General features: G+C 43.8%; 1 protein-coding gene across 2 annotated transcripts in view; it reads right to left on the bottom strand.

Moving 5' to 3' along the window:
• Positions 1–18,265, bottom strand: part of BACE2 (beta-secretase 2) — a 51,446-nt gene extending 33,181 nt beyond the window's left edge. Inside the window, exon 1 of one of the 2 annotated variants that reach the window (XM_015881943.3) lies at positions 17,786–18,265. In XM_015881943.3, the coding sequence (XP_015737429.2) occupies positions 17,786–18,097 (312 nt within the window). In that variant the 5' untranslated portion in view covers positions 18,098–18,265. The remainder of the gene's footprint in view (positions 1–17,785) is intronic. The other variant, XM_085548397.1, reaches the window with a different exon arrangement.
• Positions 18,266–19,175: the final 910 nt, after the last annotated feature.

Genomic DNA, 19,175 nt, shown 5'->3' with positions numbered 1-19,175 from the left:
TTCCAGTCAGTGGGAACTTTACCACACTGCCAGGATGGATAGCAGCTTGGCAGTTTCATCTGCTAGTTCCCTCACAACCCATTGATGGATCTCATTGGGTCCCATGGACATGTACACTCTCAGGTTCTTTAGATGATCTTAAACCTGATCTACACTTACAGCAGGCAGATCTTCCTTCTCTGGGTTCCTAACTTTGCTTCCTGCAGCTTGGATGGTGTAGCCAGAGCCCTTGTTGGAGAAGACTGAGGCAAAAAAGTCAGTGAGTACTTAAGCTTTCTCAGTATCTCTCATTATCAGGTCATCAGTTTTCTTCTGGAGGGGACCCATGTCTTCCCTGGCTTTCCTTTTATCACTGATAAACCTGTAGAATTTCTTCTCATTTCCCTTTATGTCCCCAGCTAGATTTAATTCTGTCTGGGTTTTAGCTTTTCTGACCAAATTCCTGGCTGCTCAGACAACTTCTTTGTAGCTCTCCCAGGTAACCTGTTCCTTCTTCCTCTCCCTATAAACTTTCTTTCTGCACTTAAGTAAGTCTAGGAGCAGCTTGTCAATCCACAGAGGCCTCCTGACATTCTTGCCTGCCTTCATTTTTCTTAGGATGCACTGCTTCTGGGCTTGGAGGAGATAATCCTTGAATACTTATCAGCTTTCTTGGTCTCCTCTTTCCTCCAAGGCTTTATCCCATGTCACCCTTCCAAGAAGTTCCCCAAAGAGTTTGAAGTCTGCTCTTCTCAAGTCCAGAGCAGCAAGCTGGCTGTGCATCACTTTGACACCCTAAGGATCTTGAAATTTGCCATTTCGTGGTCACTGCAGTCAAGGCTGCCTTTGAGCTTCACATTACTCACCAGTCTCTCCTCATTGGTGAGGACAAGGTCCAGCATAGCACCTTTTCTCATGGGTTCCTGTACCACTTGGAAATTATTATCAACGCATTCCAGGAACCTTTTTGATTGCTGGTGCCCTGCTGTGTTGTCCTTCCAACAGGTACTGGGGTGGAAGAAGTCTCCCATGAGGACCATGTTTTGTGAACATGAAGCTGCTCACATCTGTTAATGGAAGGCCTTATCCACTTAGTCTTCCTGCTCAGGAGGCCTGTAGCAGAACCCCAGTATGATATTCCTCTGCCAGAGGGGAGAAAGACACTACAGAGGGCCCTGGACAGACTGGATCAATGGTCCAAGGTAAACTGTATGAGTTCCAATAGGGTCAAGTGTTGGGTCCTGCATCTGGTCACAACAACCCCAGGCAACCCTACAGGCTTGGGGAGGAGTGGCTGGAAAGCTGCCTGATGAAAAGGGACCTTGGTGTACTGACAGACAGTCGGCTCAATATGAGCCAGCAGTGTGCCCAGGTGGCCAAAAAGGCCAATGGCATCCTGACCTGTATCAGGAATGGTGAGCAGGACTAGGGAAGTCATCCTTCCCCTGTACTCAGCATTGGTCTTTTTCAATCTGAGCTACTCTCAGCCTGGAGAAGAGAAGGTTGCGGGGTGACCTCATTGCAGCCTTTCAATACCTGAAGGGAACTTACTCCCAGGAGGGGAGTAAACTCTTCGAAAAGGCTGATAATAGCAGGACTAGGGGAAATGGTTTTAAGTTAAAAGAGGGAAGATTTAGGTTGGACGTTAGGGGGAAGTTCTTTACTAAGAGAGTGGTTAGGCCCTGGAACAGGCTGCCCAGGGAGGTTGTGGATGCCCCGTCCTTGGAGGTGTTCAAGACCAGGTTGGACAGGGCTCTGGGCAACCTGATCTAGTAAATGTGTATGTTTGGTGGCCCTGCCAGGCAGGGGGGTTGGAACTACATGATCCTTGAGGTCCCTTCCAACCCAGGTCATTCTGTGATTCTGTGATTCTGTGAATGAAGCTGGACCCATAAGACACTGCAATGAAAATTACCTTCCCTGGGATATCTACTTGACCCAAGGGCCCATCTTTCTATCCTCCTTGCTCTCTTCCCCAGTAAAGAGTGAACATTACACACTACTAACATTCATACACCATTCATAATCTTGTCCTGCTGTGTTTTCATGATTTCTCCTACACATATGCTTGAAATAGGGCTTACAGTCCTACTCTGCTTGATGGAGTATGCCGCACAGTAAGCTATCACAGAGTAAAAACATTTTCTGTCCACATTTAGAGACTTCTAAATTGAAAGCATCTCATCATTGGCTCCTTGACCTGCCATCACATTCCATGGTATACTGGCTTAGTAGAAATCCATCCCTTCCAAAAACTACTGAAACTGTTAACATGTCCTAACTCCCTCTCTTTCTTCTTTTGTCCCACAACATACTAGGCCCTACAGAAAATAGTCTAGACAGTGCTTAAAAAAATGTGCAAGGAAGTGCTATGCTACTTTGCTAGGGATTAGCAGCTAGAAATCATTTGGGTAACAGTTCTTCTTTTTTAAGCTGGTTAATAGATAGGAAAATTAGTTGCCAATTTAAATACTGCCTCATTTAACAGAGCGATTCCTAATTACATTATCAGCCCATCTGGCAAGAATTGCTTAGAGCCATCGCACAAAACAGAAAACACTCTAGCAACTATACACTATGTTTGCCCACAGTTATTATGTGTAATTATTGGCATAGACTGTCAGTCAGCTTATTTCAGCAATTTGTTTTTACAAATTAATAATGTTACAATATGCAGTGGCTTTTTATGCACAGTTTCTATACGCTGTTTTCAGCGTTATCCAGAATTAGCACTTACAGCCTACTTTTTAATAAATTCAGAAGACTAAGCTTTAATGCAGATTCTTCATCTCTTCCTTTTGAGACAAAGAAATAAAACCTAATTAAAACATGAGTCAGAGGAGTCTTTGGAAGTGTGTCTAGATACAGGGCCTGCAAAGTTTCACATTAACAGAAAGCCTCTGTGATGAACCATTTCTGCTTATAGAATGAAGTACATTTCACTGGACAGACAGGACCGAAGCAAAAACAGGGTGTATTTGTCAGTCTGTACAAAAGACTGGCACATTGCTGCTGAACAGTGGAGCAGGAACAGGATTCTGCAATTTTCCATGGCTTATTAAGCAGTCCCTGGACTTGAGCAGCTCTATAGCACTTCACCATATCACAAGACTGAGGTGGGAAGTCTGGAGATCACCTCATCCAACCCCTAGTCAAGAAGGGCCAACTACAGCAGATTGCCCATGTCCAAGTCCAGAGAAGTTTTGAATATCTCTAAGGAGACTCTAGAGCCTATCAGGGCAACCTGTGCCAGTGCTCCACCATCCACACAGTGAGGAAGTGCTTCCTGGCAGTCAGATGGAACCTCCTGTGTCCTAGTTTGTGCCCATTCCCTGCTGTCCTAGCTCTCTTTGCACCCACCTTTCAGGTTTTTATACACATTGATGAGACCTCCCTGAACCTCCTCACCTCCAGGCTGAGAAGATCCAGCTCTCAGCTTCTCCTCACTGGAGAGGTTCTCCAGTCCCTTCATCATCTTGGTGGCACTCTGTTGGGCCCTCTCCAACATGCCCATGCCTCTCTTGTACTCCTGAGCCCAGTACTGGACCCAGCACTCCAGGTGTGGCCTCACCAGTGCTGAGCAGAGAAATACGGACATTTACTACATCTACTCAGCTGTTGCACACCACTGATGACACTGAGGAAATTCCCTACCCAACTCCATGGCTTGGACCTTATCACACTTCACCTTTGTGGAGAACGAGGAAGTGGGAAGCCCACACATCATATTGGATCCAGGAGGAGAATTTCCAAGTGCTTCTTTGAGAAAAGCCACCTCACGGGAGTCAACAGACAAATTCTTTGGTACTTTTCCTCTAGAAAGGTTTAACTGAGCAGCTGAGATAAGAGAGGTGGTGTAAGAAATCAAAATGGAAAAGCGATAAATTATTTTCTAATCAAGTTTGTTAAGCAGGCGGTGCCCATATTTTACTGCAACGTCATGCTTAGGGACACAGGAGGGGATGAACTATTGCAGCATGAAAAGGTGGCAAAACCAGACAGTCAAGCATATTACTAAAGATAATTCCTGCTCTGGTGAGAGCAGAATTCTGTCAGAGAAAGTGTGGTATATTTGTAAGTTATGGAGAAAGCTGGAGAACAAATGGTAAATTGAGGCTCTTCAGAGCTTCCGTAGATCAAGTCCACCAGAACTTGTTCAGCATTTGCTGTCATTTTCCCCCATCATATGCCCAGATGGTGTCAGGACCTGAGATGTGATCCCATACTTATATAACTTTTATTTTAACTCTACCACCACCTGCCTTCTGAGACTCTCTTCTGTCACTGGCCCCCATCACACCTGCATTAGACTAACAGAAAACAGAGCCTCCTGCCCCAAATCTTTAATGATCTGAACTGCTGGACTGGGAAAAAATACTTTTATTTTTCTGCTTGGAAATGTAATAATTTATTTCTTTGCCAGAAGATGAAAAGTACTATCAGGATTAGCCAATCTTTCCCTGTTTAAGAGAGCTGTGTGCTTCTGTAGTTGAGATTTGTATTAAAAATACAAATGCTACAGATGACTGATTGCTCTAAAGTATAAACTTGCTAAACTAAATTGTGACTTGAAATATGAACATCTGACTCTGGGACTGATGAATAGTCATTCTGAAGAGAAATATTACAGGAAGTGCTTTATATATATTATCATTTTGACAATAAGGGAAGGCTATTATGGTTTAAAGAAAAAAAAATAGTCAATCAATCCTGGTAACAGAGGAAAATATCTATTCTTCATTTCTGTGCCCTCCTTTCCACCATTTCCTTCAGTTTCCTAAACATTAACATTCTTCCTGCACACACTGTCTCATGTGGTATCTTATTTTTCAAGCTGGAATTCATTTGTTGTGTCTAGATTCATCATACAACACATCCATCCTATTCATGTTATATGAACATGCTTTGCTGTTGAATGTGAGCGATTACTTGTTTATCTTAGTGCAGCGTGAATCGTAGCAATTTTGTCTCGCTGCCTTTTCAGAAAAGATTGACCTTTTTTCCCCTCTTTTCTTCCAGATAGAAGTTCCTCTCCTGTATCACTGACTTGGACATCGAATAGCTGACAAAAATGTGTGCAAAACAACTCCTCATTCATCAGAACAGCTGTACCTCAACTGAAGTCATGCCTTGTTCTAGATATTGTGTTTTAAGGAAAATCTGGACAACTCAGAAGTTCATTAACAACAATCATCTACAGGTCTAGGAATACCTGTAAATGAACACTGGAAGGCTTGAATTGTGCAAGACTGTGGAAAACTGTGATTGCCTCCTAACAGAATGTATGCTTATTCTTTCTTCTCCAGCCTTTCCCACTGCAGGCAGCAATGCATAAACTTTTACCTCCAATATGAAGCAGACAATTAGTTGTTACTAAGAACAGTCCACTGTGCTTACATAGTTCAGTGAGGAAAATGTATATATTTTCTGTATTTATATTAAAGATGTTTGTGAATTCAAAGATTAAGACATGCTTAAATAAGTGTAAGATTAAAAACAAACAAACAAACAAACAACACAACAAAACACAAACACATCCTGAAATGAAAGAATGAAAGCAGAAAACACGAGGCATTTATATGTTAAGTATGCACAAAGCCCACAATAGACCAAAAGCAAGTTTCCACCTGTTAGTAGGTGTACAGGAATTAAATTCATCAATTTTCCACTAATTACAGTACAGCACTGAGAGAACAGAGAGAGTGTAGGCTGAATACCACTGAGACTAACACTCCTGTCTTACTGCAAGGCTCACCAGGAATCCCAGTGCCCACTCAGCCTTGGTTTAGAGAGATGAGCATCTGAGCTTTGTGTCACATCTGCATGAGTGAGCATCTCATCCAAAGCTCACTCCTTCCTCAGTGAACACAGAGACAAGGTGTTGGAGAGACAGCTATAAATTAAATAATCTGACAGCTAACAAGAAACAGAAGAAATGCCTGAAGACTGTTTCAACCATTAGCCCAAGTATTGGAGGTAGGATCGTGGACACCATGACAGACTCCACAGTCACCTTCTGAACCTGGACCTTAATCCTGCTTTGAAACCACCAAATGTAATCACAGTAGAGCAGACTTGCTGGGCAGGATTCTGAGCTCTGTAGAGCAATGGCCATCTATATGATATAGCTATGAGTTCATGGGGCTGTTTGTGCCAAACAAAGACCTGGGGAAAGGAAAGAGCTTATGGCTCTTTAGTAAACAGGAGGGCAGTAGAGATGTGGGAAGGACCACACAGCTGTTTCAAAATATAAGAACACCCACCAGCCATAAATGGTTTCACTGTCCCCAGTCAGCTCCTTCTTAGCATTTACGCACTAATACCCATGTGCTTAACCACACTTAATTCCTGAAGTAAAGAAAAACACTGTCAAATTGTTTCAGTTGACCTGAAGCTAAACTTTCCTTGTAAAACAAATACCTCCCTGAGAAAAAAAAGACACCAACAAAAAAGCACCCACCTCGAGTGTCTTAGGTTAGACATCTGCTATGTCTTTGCTATTGACCAGTATTTCTTAGAGCACAATACTTCTAAAAAACACAGTTCTATGTCAAACATTTCAGAGGGTTTTTGTTTTGTTTTGTTTTAGAAAAAAAAAAAAGAAAAAGGAGAAAAGGGCTCGTCATGCTAATATATTACTTTTCAGAATATGAAGAAGGGGTTTTTGCTTTGCATTTATTTTTTTTTTTAAGGAAATGAAATCAGTAAGCCTACATTAATGTATTATATGCAGTGAATTATTATAGCTGGAAGCTGCATGCAGTTTAGAATTTCAATTTTCCTAGGCTTTCTGCTCTACAAAATTAGCTCCCAATTTATTTTGTCAGTCCATCCTTTTCTTTACTTCTATTGCTCATTAGAATCAGAGAAACTGCTGTCTGAAAAAAGAAACTGCAATTGTATTTCTTTTCTTCTGCCTGCCTTTAGAAGCCCTATACTCTAAAGAAACCCACCTCCCACTGCAGTATCTGCAAGACTGAAAGTTTTACACATTTACGCAGATCCAAGCTACACCAAATAAAATGAAAGCCTGCCCCAGCTAATCTGACCTTCCTCATGCTGCACATACAAGCTTCTATACCATGAGTCACTGTCCATGTTTACTGTGCAGGTGGAAATAATATAACAAATCAAAGGTCACATTTCAAACTTCAACACAACTTATGAAATCCATTCCTAACACTCTTGAGTGTAGACTAGGAGGTATCTCTAGCCTCACAAATATTGCTTTATTTTAAGACTTCCTTTTGTCAAAGACATGATCTTTCAGGAGCAGGCAGAGCCAGCAGCAGCCTAACAGAAGAGCCTCTGTCTCACTCCTGTACTTCTACATCTGCAGGATAGTAGTGAGAAAAATCCATCTTTTAAGAATGCTGCATGCTCAACCTGATCTCAAAAGCCCTTTTCCCCCTCCTTCCCCTGTCAGCTCAGTCTGTAGCTACACGACTCTCTTCAGGTTTTTTTTTTTTTCTCTCTGTCAAGATGTTAGTTTTGGAGACGGGTGTTTGTTAGTAAAGGTTTTTCAAAGCCTGAAGAGCTGCACGAGGAAAGGTGAAGGAAGGACAAGCCAGACACATCAGACTGAGCTGTTCTCCCTGAGCAGGCTGTCCTCACCCAGGTGCCGTACCCACACAGTATAGCTGCTCACTGTAACGTTCTTCCAGCTGTACCTAAGGACTCCTACAAAAAGTTCTCATTCATATTTTTTTCTGTGCTTTTCACAGAGCAGGACATTGAATGCCTATACGGTATATTCCACCCATTCCCCTAAAACAATGTGACAAAATCAAAGCAGATAAGTGTCATTTTTCTTAAGATAATGTTCATCTGTACACCACGACAGTGAAATATATCTTATCAAAACACTAAAACAAATGGACGGGACTACATGAGAATGTCCACCTCACTTCTCTTAATGGCTGTGAAAGTAGCCCCTACCTTCTGGAGGCCAGAAAACCATGGGCTAGCCTAGGGTCACTCACTGGCATTCCTGAATTAGCCAGGACTGTGGGACATAGGGAGGTCCATACAGTAGCACCCTCCTGGAAACACACACTATGCAGCTCCCTGTATTTCAAGTCATGCTCTACGCTGTAAGAATGTCACAACTTGTTCCTCAGGATGAGACTTCCAGCACTGCTTGATTTCGTTCAGCCTAGGAAAACTTCCACAGTATGGCCAGATAGGAAGGTTTCCACTTGGAGAGATAGCCACAATCACCTAATTCTACACAGCCACTGGCTTGTTGCTATACAAACAACAAGGGACAGGACTGGATCAGCTGCTGCAATCAAGAGGAAGAGAGGGAAGACATCACACCGGGTCCAGCTATGTCAAACACAAGGACTGCAGTTTGACTACCGAGACTGCATTCACCACTACAAAAGCTATGCCACGTATCTGGAAAGAGATGCTGGATCAAACTGCTGCCCACTGCTCTGTGCTGCCTTGATCAGCCATGGGAATGTATGCAGGTGGCCTGGGGAATGTACACAGGTAGCCCCAGGTCTCTGAGCACAAACAAGGTGACGCAACTCCATTGTTTTTACTACCCTTGTAATTATTACAGGGAATGCAACTGACGATAGTCTTCTGCTCCCCATTCCACCTGACCTATTTAGGGTATTACCATGAGCAGAATTTGATTGTTATCATGGGTATTTACTGGAATTATACAGCGAAGTTCAGAGGCAGACCCAAAAAGCAGCTTTCCAACTCGTAAGACTACTACAGAAGGAGTATTTGATTGAAAAGAAAAACAAAAAGCCATGTCACAATAAAGTTTGATTTATTAAAAATAATTATGATATTTTTATTCAGATTTATTCTAACACTATAACTTAAAAATTCAGAAGGGCAATTTAAAAAGCAGATTTGATTTTCGAGTGAAGTAAGACATGATTTTTTATTTTGGGAAAAAAAAAAAAAAAGAAAGCAGCAGTATTACTCCCCTTGCTCCTGGACTCATTTATTTCTTTCTCTCCTTCTCAAACATGCACACTTTACTCTCTTTACCCTGGTTAATTCTGTGGAGGCAGCAGCTCTGGGAAATGAACTAGCTTTGCCTGTGGCTCATACATCGTTACAATTGTTAACTAAGTTCTACTATAAAAATCTTTATTACACAGGAGAAAACAGAGGCATGCAGGAACACAGCTTTATTTTCAGATACCAGGCTGAGTTTTTAGGGCAGAAAGTCAAAATACCTTTTATTCTCTCAGGCTTACAAAGGCTGCTTCACATAGAGAAATTCCTGCTACCCTTTCCTCCAAATATCAACCTGTATGCAGGAGCAAACTGTCCTCTGCTTCAGCCAGGAGCAAATATCCATTGTGTGATGACAGTATCTCAGGACCCACACTTGCCCAGGGTTTCTAAACTTCACGTCCTGCTTGGAATGTCTCTCCTAAAGCCTTGCAGCATGCAGTCACTCTGCTGCCCATGCTGAGAGCACTAAAAGTCTGACTATCTGAAATGGAAAACACTGCAGGGCACACATGCTGTGAACAAAGTTCCTAATTCCAAATAAAAATGTAGATAGCATTATTGGTATTTGGTCATTTGCCAAGACAAGGCTAATTTAAACGGTAAACAGAGTAGCAATGAAAGTTAACTTTAGCTGAAATATGTAACATACTCCAGCATCTATAACTACGGCTGCTGAGAAATTTTCTGATTTTGTTTTCCATGCATTATTTATTTCAGCAGTCCAAATGCAAAAATGTGGCACTCTGGATCGTGTGAAATGTTTGTGTTATTCCCTGAAGGACTTTGCATCTGCGAAGTAATGAGAAGATTATTCTGTGACAGATAAACTGAAGCAGTGTGACTGCATCAGATGTTACCTTGCTACAGCATTTCTCAGACTTTTTTCAAAGTGTGGCCACCTTTGGACTTTTCTGTCATATCTGCAACCTGAGAGTATGGGAGAAGAAAAAATGAAGGAAATAATAAATAAAAATCTCTTTAGTCACAGGAAAGTATCAGCAAGACTGACATGTCCCAGCTCCCTCTCACCTGTGGCAGACACCTAGCAGACAGCACATGAAGGAAAACACAGGGCTTTCCGTACTGTGCTCAAGAAGCCTGGTAACTGCACTAAATAACTTCCAAAAGGGTACAGTGTGCTCTGTCTTGAAAAGAAGCTACAACTACCGATTTTTTTTACGTTGCAAACACTGACGAGTTCTGCATGAACAGGCTGATAATTGTTGAATTGTGCAAGTTATGATTCTAATTAAGTAGAAAAAATAAATAAATGAGAGGAATAAAAACCTCCCCCTCAAGATTTCACAGTCGAAGTTGCAATTTAGAAAAACAAATGTGCAGTTGAACTGTGCATTTTCTTGCCTAATATCACATAAAATGACTTCTTTTCAAGGAATAGAGGGAGACAGGAACCATTCTTCCATATGACTGCCTTTTAGGTAACCCTTTCGTTTCCTCAAAAGCTCCACATGGCTGATCTTCTAGCACGAATTAGGAAGCAAAGTGAGGTATGGTGTGGCAGCAAAAGGAGAAAGAAGAGCCTAGGTGGGGTGAAAACCCTCACACCTGGCCTTGCTGGAGTGCTGAAGGTAGGCCTGAAGGTAGGCTTCACTGCACAGCAGACCCTGAGGCACTGCCTGCGGGCTGCTCACAAGGCAGATCCACAAACAAATATCAGAAGGAATTACCTGCGAGAGAGCCGCCCAAATGGCCTGATTACTTTTTCCCTGTCAAATGGCAGGAGCTGGCCTTTCATGAAAGAAGGTTTGTGTTCCGGCCCTCAAGTACAAAGGTTACTCTTGGCTCCTGAGTTGGCTTTCTTCTTCCAAAAAGAGAATCCTAATGGGAAAAAGCAGTGCTGGCAAAGCAGTTATAGATCCCTAGAAACCGATTGGTCTCTTTAAATAGGAGCTTCCCAAGCGTTACTGCAGCATTAATAGCTTTCCTCTTTAAATTAAAACTGGACTATGGGTGACTTCAAGATGCTTTCCCTGAACACATGCAGCCTAACTTAACAGCAGTTTTTGCGAGTAAGTAGGTGCAAAAATAAACCAAACATAAAGCTAAATAAAACCAACTAATTTTAGCACACACAAGCTGAGCAAAGACGACAAAAATCTACAAGTAATTTACTTTTCATGATTTAAAATTACTAGTAAGCAGTAACAGGACTGTAAAGTGCAATTACTGTCTTAACAGATTCTCTTCAAGTGCCTCTTAATTATGACACAATAATTGTATTCCATGAATTCTAATTTTCACTTATAGAATCATAGAATCACAAAATTACCCAGGTTGGAAAAGACCTTGAAGATCACCAAGTCCAACAGCAGCCTAACCAGTACACCAACTCTAAAAACCCTACACTAAACTAAATCATATCCCTGAGTACCACATCCAAACAGCTCTTAAACACAACCAGGGATGGCGATTCAACCACCTCCCTGGGGAGCCTATCCCAGTACTTAACTACCCTTTCTGTAAAGAAGTTCTTCCTAATATCCAACCTAAACTTGCCCTGGAGCAACTTGAGGCCATTTTCCCTCGTCCTGTCACTTGTTACTAGTGAGAAGAGACCTGCCCCACTCTCACTGTAGGGACCTTTCAGGTACTGGAAGAGGACGATAAGGTCTCCCCTCAGCCTCCTTTTCCCCAGACTAAAAGTTGTTTTTAAGATTTTTTCCAGCTCACTTATTTTCCTCAAATTCCCTCTCCACCGAATTCCACAGGCTTTACCTATTCAAGGAGGTCTCTTATACATCAGTCCCACAACACTCCTCATAAAGTAGCAGTGCAAAGTTCACCTGGCCAAATTTTCCTCTCATGAGTGTCTTTGATGTAGACATACACAGGAGAAAAAAAAAGGGGACAGATATTTGACTAACATGTAATTTTAAAATGAGAGGTTTCATGCGCAAAATACTACCAATAAAATCGATTTTAGTTCTGGGTTATTTAAGTGCTTTGAAGGGTGCTGAGCTAACTGCTACAGATTCAGATTTAAAATTCTTTATTTTTTATAGCAGCCTGGTATCTGTACAATATGCATACCATGTGCTTCACAAGCTCACATTTACACAGCAAAGTGAAGCTAAAAAGTAGTAGGATGTATGACAGTTCCATCAGCAGTAGGGAAAAAAAAACCCTCTTTCTCAGGCAGCTCAGTACTACCTCTTTTACTCTGAAGACCTGATTTCAAGTCCTAATCTGAGCATAAATTTGAGCAACACGTTCCTTCGCTTCTTAACATAAATTCCGATCAATTCTATATTTTACAACAAGTTAGAAAAGAGAGAGAAGTATGTTTGATTCAGACCGGAGAGGCATATATGCAGGCTACATAACTACCTCAATTTCCTTTTTCAGATGTACTTATACTTGACAACGACCACGTAACATTTTGGGTCATTACTACAATAACTGAGACATTTTCTAAGATAATAAAACACAGACACCAAACACAGCACTTAACATGTTCACAAAGTCATGAGTGTCCTTCAAAAAATTAAAGATCACTGCAAAATACAGTCATTTTTAAATTGATCTTGCCAGATACTATCCCTAGAGCTCAAGGACCTCTGCTTGAACCTTAAAAAAATAAATAAAAATTCTTCCCTTAATAACCCTAAATTCCACATAGGTTTTCTTTTGTTCACTGGCTTTTTTTCTTTTTTCTTGGTATCACTCCTGCTCCAAATCCCAACTGATTCACTCCTTCATAATAGGTAGCATTGTTATTTGCACAGCCTCTAGTTTATTCTTTCTAAATTTAACTGATGCTGATGCTTTTGCCTTGGTAGGGGATGAAATGCTTGGAGCAATAAAGAGCATGAACCTGCCACCTCCTGCCACGTCACTGATCTTCACAGCCACCCTTCTGCCAGAACTCACCAGGAACAGCAGCTGTGTTTGCTATGACCAGGGACGCTGGATAACGTATTCCAGCAGTGCTCTGAAGTAGAGTGTCCTGAAAGAAGTGGGTGGGGGCTCTAATCTAACCTATTTGTATTGGCACATAGAATCATTTAATTGGAAGGGACCTTTAAAGGCCATCTGGTCTAACTCCCCTGCAATGAACAAGGACACCTCCAGCAACATCAGGTTGTTCAGAGCCCCATCCAGCCTGACCTTGAATGCCTCCAGGGATGTGGCATCCACCACCTCTCTGGGCAACTTCTGCCAGCGCTTCATTAGTCTTATTGAAAAAAAAAACAAAAACAAACTTTCTTTATATCCAGTCTAAATCTCGTAGTTTGAAACCATTTCCCCTTTTCTGCCACAGCACACCCTGCTAAGGATTCTGTCCTTGAAGACATTCTGAGGAAATAGCCTCTTCCATTCAGTGACACTGTACACAGTCCATGATGAACCTCTCAAGAGGCACTAAGTCAAAGCCTTGCTACAAAGTTCTACCTGTGCTATATTCTACTAAGGCCATTACATTGTAATTAATTCATTGTTTTGGCCGCTTTTATAGCACTGGCTCCACTGTTTCCACACAGCCCACCTGCAAGGGCTCATTTTGTATGAAGGAGGTGCTGGAATGCAGATTTGTAAAGGAAGGGACAGCTTTGTCAACTCAAATCTAGTATTCTTGTTTACTTTGTTTTTGGCCACACATATATTACACACCCCAGCATATTACATCACAGTATAAGTCCTGTCTCCTATAACTTTAAGATCTTCATCTTTTTTATTTTGCTGGTACTCAACAGCAGTAGAAAAAGTCCACCCAACTCACCACATAACAACAGTAATCTGCATCTCCACAGTACTTCCAGCAGAGGGATCTGAAAGAATTTTGCTCTGCTGCCTTAAAATACTCAGTACATCACAGCACTCATCTTCATTCCATTTTTCACCTTCCATAAAAAGCTCAAAAATATATTTCAGAGATCCACATAACTATTACAGAATACTATTACAGAATAAAAGAAGGGGAAAGAAATGAGAGACTTGAACTGGAGCTTGTCTTCTGGTACTTGAACTAGGTAGGATCGTATTTTCTAAGTTACTCCTCATATCTCAAAGGAAGGTGAACTCCCTTTATTTAAGCAAAATGAAGAAAACAAAGCTTAGCTTCTAGGGGAAGGACACAGCTGCAGAAATCAGGCACTTATCACCTAAATAGCAGGACTATTGAGGTGATGAAATTACAGGAGCAGCTGAATCTTTCCTCACAGTATTCATTCCTTATAACTCTCATGAAATGAAAGCTATCAACAATTAAGGAGGAATGGCTGCGTGTTTAGAAATTGTTAATGTGTGCGTCCATCACCTTCAAAACGCCAAGGTGTAAATTATAAATGTCTGTGACACACTTGAGATAGTTAATTCATTTCTTCTCCTTAATAACTGGAATAAATTGAACAAAACACAACCTCCCATTGATTATGTGGTAATTGGAGTTTGTGTTTTGCAGCAAAGACCTCTGGACCCAGTGCTTATGTTAACCTGCAAAGTTCAGAGGGAGTTTATAGGAGTGGTTTTTGCTCACCCTCTGCATAATACAAACTGCTACTAGGAGGAAGAGTAAACAAAACCTCTCCATGCATAGAATGAGAAGTTTAAATTTCAGAAGGGGTTTGCATAGCCAGAGCACAAATCAGATCCTATCATGATTTCAATACCCACTAATCAAGCCATAGCTACAGGACTCTAAGCTCTCAAGAGGCGTATGCCAAGCCTCCCTTTGCAACAAAGCTGAAGGTGTAATATTTATATGAGCTCAACAAAAGCACTATTTGGAAACACAGCAAGACTGACAGGACTTTCACTACTTATAATACAGACTAACAACAGGCAAGATGAGACAACAGTACTTTCTTTGCTAAGATTTAATATGGTCCAGATGGACTTCCAGAAAGCTGTGAAAAACATGGGGTGCTTTCAGACTTTGACTGTTTCATTGGTCAAAGGCTTCTAAGAGAAGCAAAATTAATATCAACAGAAATATAAAGAAGATAGTGAACAAACGCCTGAATGATCTTTGATTTAGTTCTGCACAGTGCTTGTAATCTCAGGGCGGGCAAAATAATAAAAGACAGAGCAAAGGAATTCCATCAGATTATTTAAAGAAATAAAAAGTAAGAGCAGTGTACACAATTCATATTGGACTCTTGCCTCTTCATATTTAAATCTAGCACCTATGCAGGCAGGTGTAAAGCATGTAAGACATCAGAAGTAGGAGACTATACACTTGTGATGCAAGACACAAATATATCACACTCTTCAATGCAAAACAATACCTTTTTGTTCTTTTTTCAGCTTTTACATAATCCTGTAGCAGAGATGTATGTGTATTAATGAGAATTAATGAGGGTAATGGCAACTAATGCTGATCTGGTAGCCAACCTAGAGATCTGCTACAGTCAGGATATTGTATAGTAAAACTGGAAATGGTCAGAAATACTTTCGTTGCAAATACTTTGCAAAATCAGACTGACTACACTCAAATTTTCTCTCTCGGAAAAAAAAAAAAAAGCAAAATTGACTTCACACAACTGCTCTATTTTTATATTGGCAGAACAAGTATTTCAGAACTGCCATTGTGAGGCTCAGTTCTGTACTGTTTATCTGCTGTATGACAAATCAGACTTGGAATGAAAGCCAAATTATGCGCCTTAAATGACCTGAAAAGATAAGTTCTTTCATAGCAGTTTCCTTCCAAGAACTGAAATCAGAAAAGAAAAAATTCTACAAATGCAATTAAGAAGTAATACAAGTTCAGGAGTGCTAAAATCTCCTGTGAAACTAATGTTTACCCCCATACTGGCACAGCAGGCTTTCAACACTAAATGCAAAGTTACCAGGCACCAGCAGCCTTATAACTGCAACATTAAACCTTGTGCCTTTTTTCACAGCCTGCTATTTGGTCTTGGTCTGCTCCTGCCTTGTTTGCATTCCCCCACTCCTTGCTGAGATGCTGTGCAGAGAAGCAGCCTTACTCCCTGGTCTTTCTGCTCGTTTCTCCACAGCTCTTCCTCACTGGCAGGATTCCTCTTCATCCATGGCAAAGCACTGGAGCAGTGGTGCCATGTGTCTTGGCTCAGAAGTGAAATGAACAAGGAAGGGAATTGGCTTTGGGAAGTCCCATGTCAAGGGGTCATAGAAGGGAGGTGTTTGAGGTATATGTTCTAGCTTGCAATGGGTAACAAAGTCAGGTTGGGAGGAACCTTTAAATTAACCTGAGACATCTCTTTCCTACCCAATCACATTCCCCTGTGACTTCAGCAGCTGCCTGCCCATGGAGTTTGATGTGATCCCAGCACTTGGCAGCACCAAGACACTTGCTTTCAGTGCCAGCACTGTGAGAGATGTAAGTGGAAGCGTCCTGCAGCAGCTCAGTGGCTTGTTGTAGAGCAGAAAAGCAACAAGCACATTCATGGTCTTTGAGTCTTCCAGTTTCAGGCAGGGAATAAGATAACAAATTCCTATCCAAAGCAGCAAATAAATTTTAACCACACTCTGATCCATCACAACATGCTGGGGTCTAACATTCTGAAAGCGCATATATAACCTTACAGAAACCATGGTGGGCCCGCTCACATGAATAAAACTTATTATGTGCTAGCCACCAGGAGCGATCCTTTAAATAATTAACCTTGGAAGAACTCAGAACTTGGTTCAAAACGATGAAAGCTTTGTGACTGGACTCAGACTGTTGTTTTTTTTTCAGGTAGGAAATCAGCAAGGCACATTTGCATGGCGTGCAGTGCAAGTAATACTTGGCTGTTAGTGTAAGTGAAGTCTCCAGGCATACACTGAAGGGTTACATTATCTAGAGCCTGTCACATTTTTCCTTTTCCATTTCTTTTGCTTTCAAAATCCCCCTAGACATGCAAGATGACATCTTTTGCATTCACCCTTTCTGCCTCAAATTATTCTTTAATTTAAGACTCACAGAATTGGATTATTAGCCCAATTCGACCTGATATCTTGATGCTGGCAGAAACCAATATTGAATGTCCCTCTGAGGAACGAAGACCATGAGATGCCACTTTCAGATCTCCTCAGACACAACCTACAGCATGGAGAAGAGATTATTTCTGCCCTCTGTGACTACCAGGCCACACCTGGATACTTCAGACCTGGTTAGCTCCTTCTTAACCCCATTTATTGACTGTAAAACAAGACACTCGTTCCTAAATATTGAGCTCACTATCAAACACTTCAGTTACAGCAACAGTGATCAGTCCTGTTACATCCAGGTGTGAAAAAAAAAACAAACCCACAGATGCCCCCAAAAAACGTGACAGCTGCACCTCCCCTGCAAGCTGGGTGTTCTGGCATTCCTCATGGCTACAGAGAACAGTCAAAGCAGAACAGGGATTTTTGTGTACATGGGGAATGCCAGAGCTTGGCCTCAATGAGCAAACTCCGTTTTTTTTTGGGGGGGGGAGGGGGTTGGAACAGGGGAGGGTGGAAGCCCCGCGGGCTGCCAGGTAGCGGCCCCACTCAGCTGACAGTCAGCCTCCAGCCCCGCCGCAGCCCGGCCGTCCCGTGATGCGGCCGCGAGAAAACTTCGGGCAATGTGGGGCGGGGAGGGAAGGAAGGCGCGTGGAAACTTTGGGCTCCCTCTGATCCCCACGCACCGGGGGTGTGTGTGGGGGGGGTGCTCTTCTGAAGCGGTTGTTGGGCGCAGTTCAGCGGGACATTCTGAGCGGACCCCCCGGGCTCAGCCGCAAAGTTGCGCCGCGCCCGGCATCGGGACAAAGTTGCGTTGGAGCGAGCGCGGTGGAGCCCGGCTGCCGAGATGCTCGCTTTCCCCAGGTTCACCCCCACATCGCTCCCCGCTGCCCCCCCGCCTCTCTCCTACCGCCTGCGGCGGGGTCCCGATCAGCATCTCCAGGTAGTATCCTCTGCCGGAGTCCCCCTGCAGATTCTCCACCATGGCCAAAAAGTTGAGGCTGCCCGCGGGGTCGGAGGCCAAGGCCAGACCGCCCGCCTCGTCCTGGGCATCCCGCTGCCCTCCTCCGGCGCTCCCCGGTCTCAGCGGCAGCGGGGCGGGCGGCGAGGCGCGGGGAGAGGCGGGCTGGGACACGCGGAGAGGCAGCGAGAAGAAGGCCCGGCTGAGCCCCGCAGCGCCGGCCAGCAGCAGCAAGAGGCTGGGGGCCGCCGGAGCGGCCATCCCGGCGGCGCGTCCCGGCTGCGGCGGCTCGGGAGGGAGGCAGCGGCCGCCTGGCTGCCGGGCTGGAGGAGGAGGAGGAAGGCGGGAGCGGTTTCCCCACGCCCCGGCTCCATCTCCCCCCTCCCCCCGGCTCCGAGCTCCTCCTCGTTCCCTCCGCACGGCCCCGACGCCCGCACCCGGTCGGACAAGTTGGGCTCCTCCCCACGGCGGTGGAGAAAGTTGTCTCGGCGCGGTCCGTCCGGTGGGGCGGAAACTTTACGAGAGCCCCGAGGGGCGATAAGGATCTGCCTCGCCATCCCTCCGGACCACGCCGTCGCCATCTCTCTGTGGCCGTGTGTCTTTCTGGCCGTGTGTGTGGAAATTCATCTGCTGCATTAACAGAGCGGGGCATGACTGGTGTCCACTTATTAAAAAGGCTGTGAGGCTCTAAATGTCTTCATCATGCACGGAATTAATAACAGCAGTCGAGTGTGGCCTTTCAGAGGATGGGAACACTTAGGTTGAAATTAGCCTCTGCGTCTCTGGAGTAATGGCAGTACGAGGCTGGGTGCTGCAGAAGCCTTTAGATGCGGCATTAGGCCAATCTAAACCGAATCACCCAGTGCTTTTTGGTCTCTGCATCCCTCAGCTGCCCCACTTCCCCTGCAGGAGATAAATGATGCCTGGCCAACCTCAGCCAGGTGTACCTCGGGTTGCCACACTGCAAAAAGGACATAAAGCTATTAGAGAGTGCACAAAGAAGGGCTAGGAAGTTGGTGAAGAGGCAAGGTGTGTGAGGAGCGGCTGAGGCCCCTCGGTGTGCCCAGCGCAGAGCAGAGGAGCTGATGGAGGCCTGATGGCGGCTGCAGCTCCTCACAGGGAGCGGAGGGGCAGCGCTGAGCTCTGCTCTGTGTGACAGCGACAGGGCCCGAGGGAACGGCATGGAGCTGTGCCAGGGGAGGGGCAGCTGGGGGTCAGGGAAAGGGGCTGCACCACAGGGCGGTGGGCACGGAACGGGATGCACAGGGCTGTGGGCACGGCCCCAGTGCTGGAGTTCAGGAAGTGTTTGGACAGTGCCCTCAGACATAGGGTTTGATTT

The sequence above is a fragment of the Coturnix japonica genome, chromosome 1 (assembly GCF_054131305.1).
Source record: "Coturnix japonica strain WE chromosome 1, WE-NBRP24, whole genome shotgun sequence".
Classification (NCBI taxonomy): Eukaryota; Metazoa; Chordata; class Aves; order Galliformes; family Phasianidae; genus Coturnix; species Coturnix japonica.
This window is presented reverse-complemented; position numbering and strand designations above follow the sequence as displayed.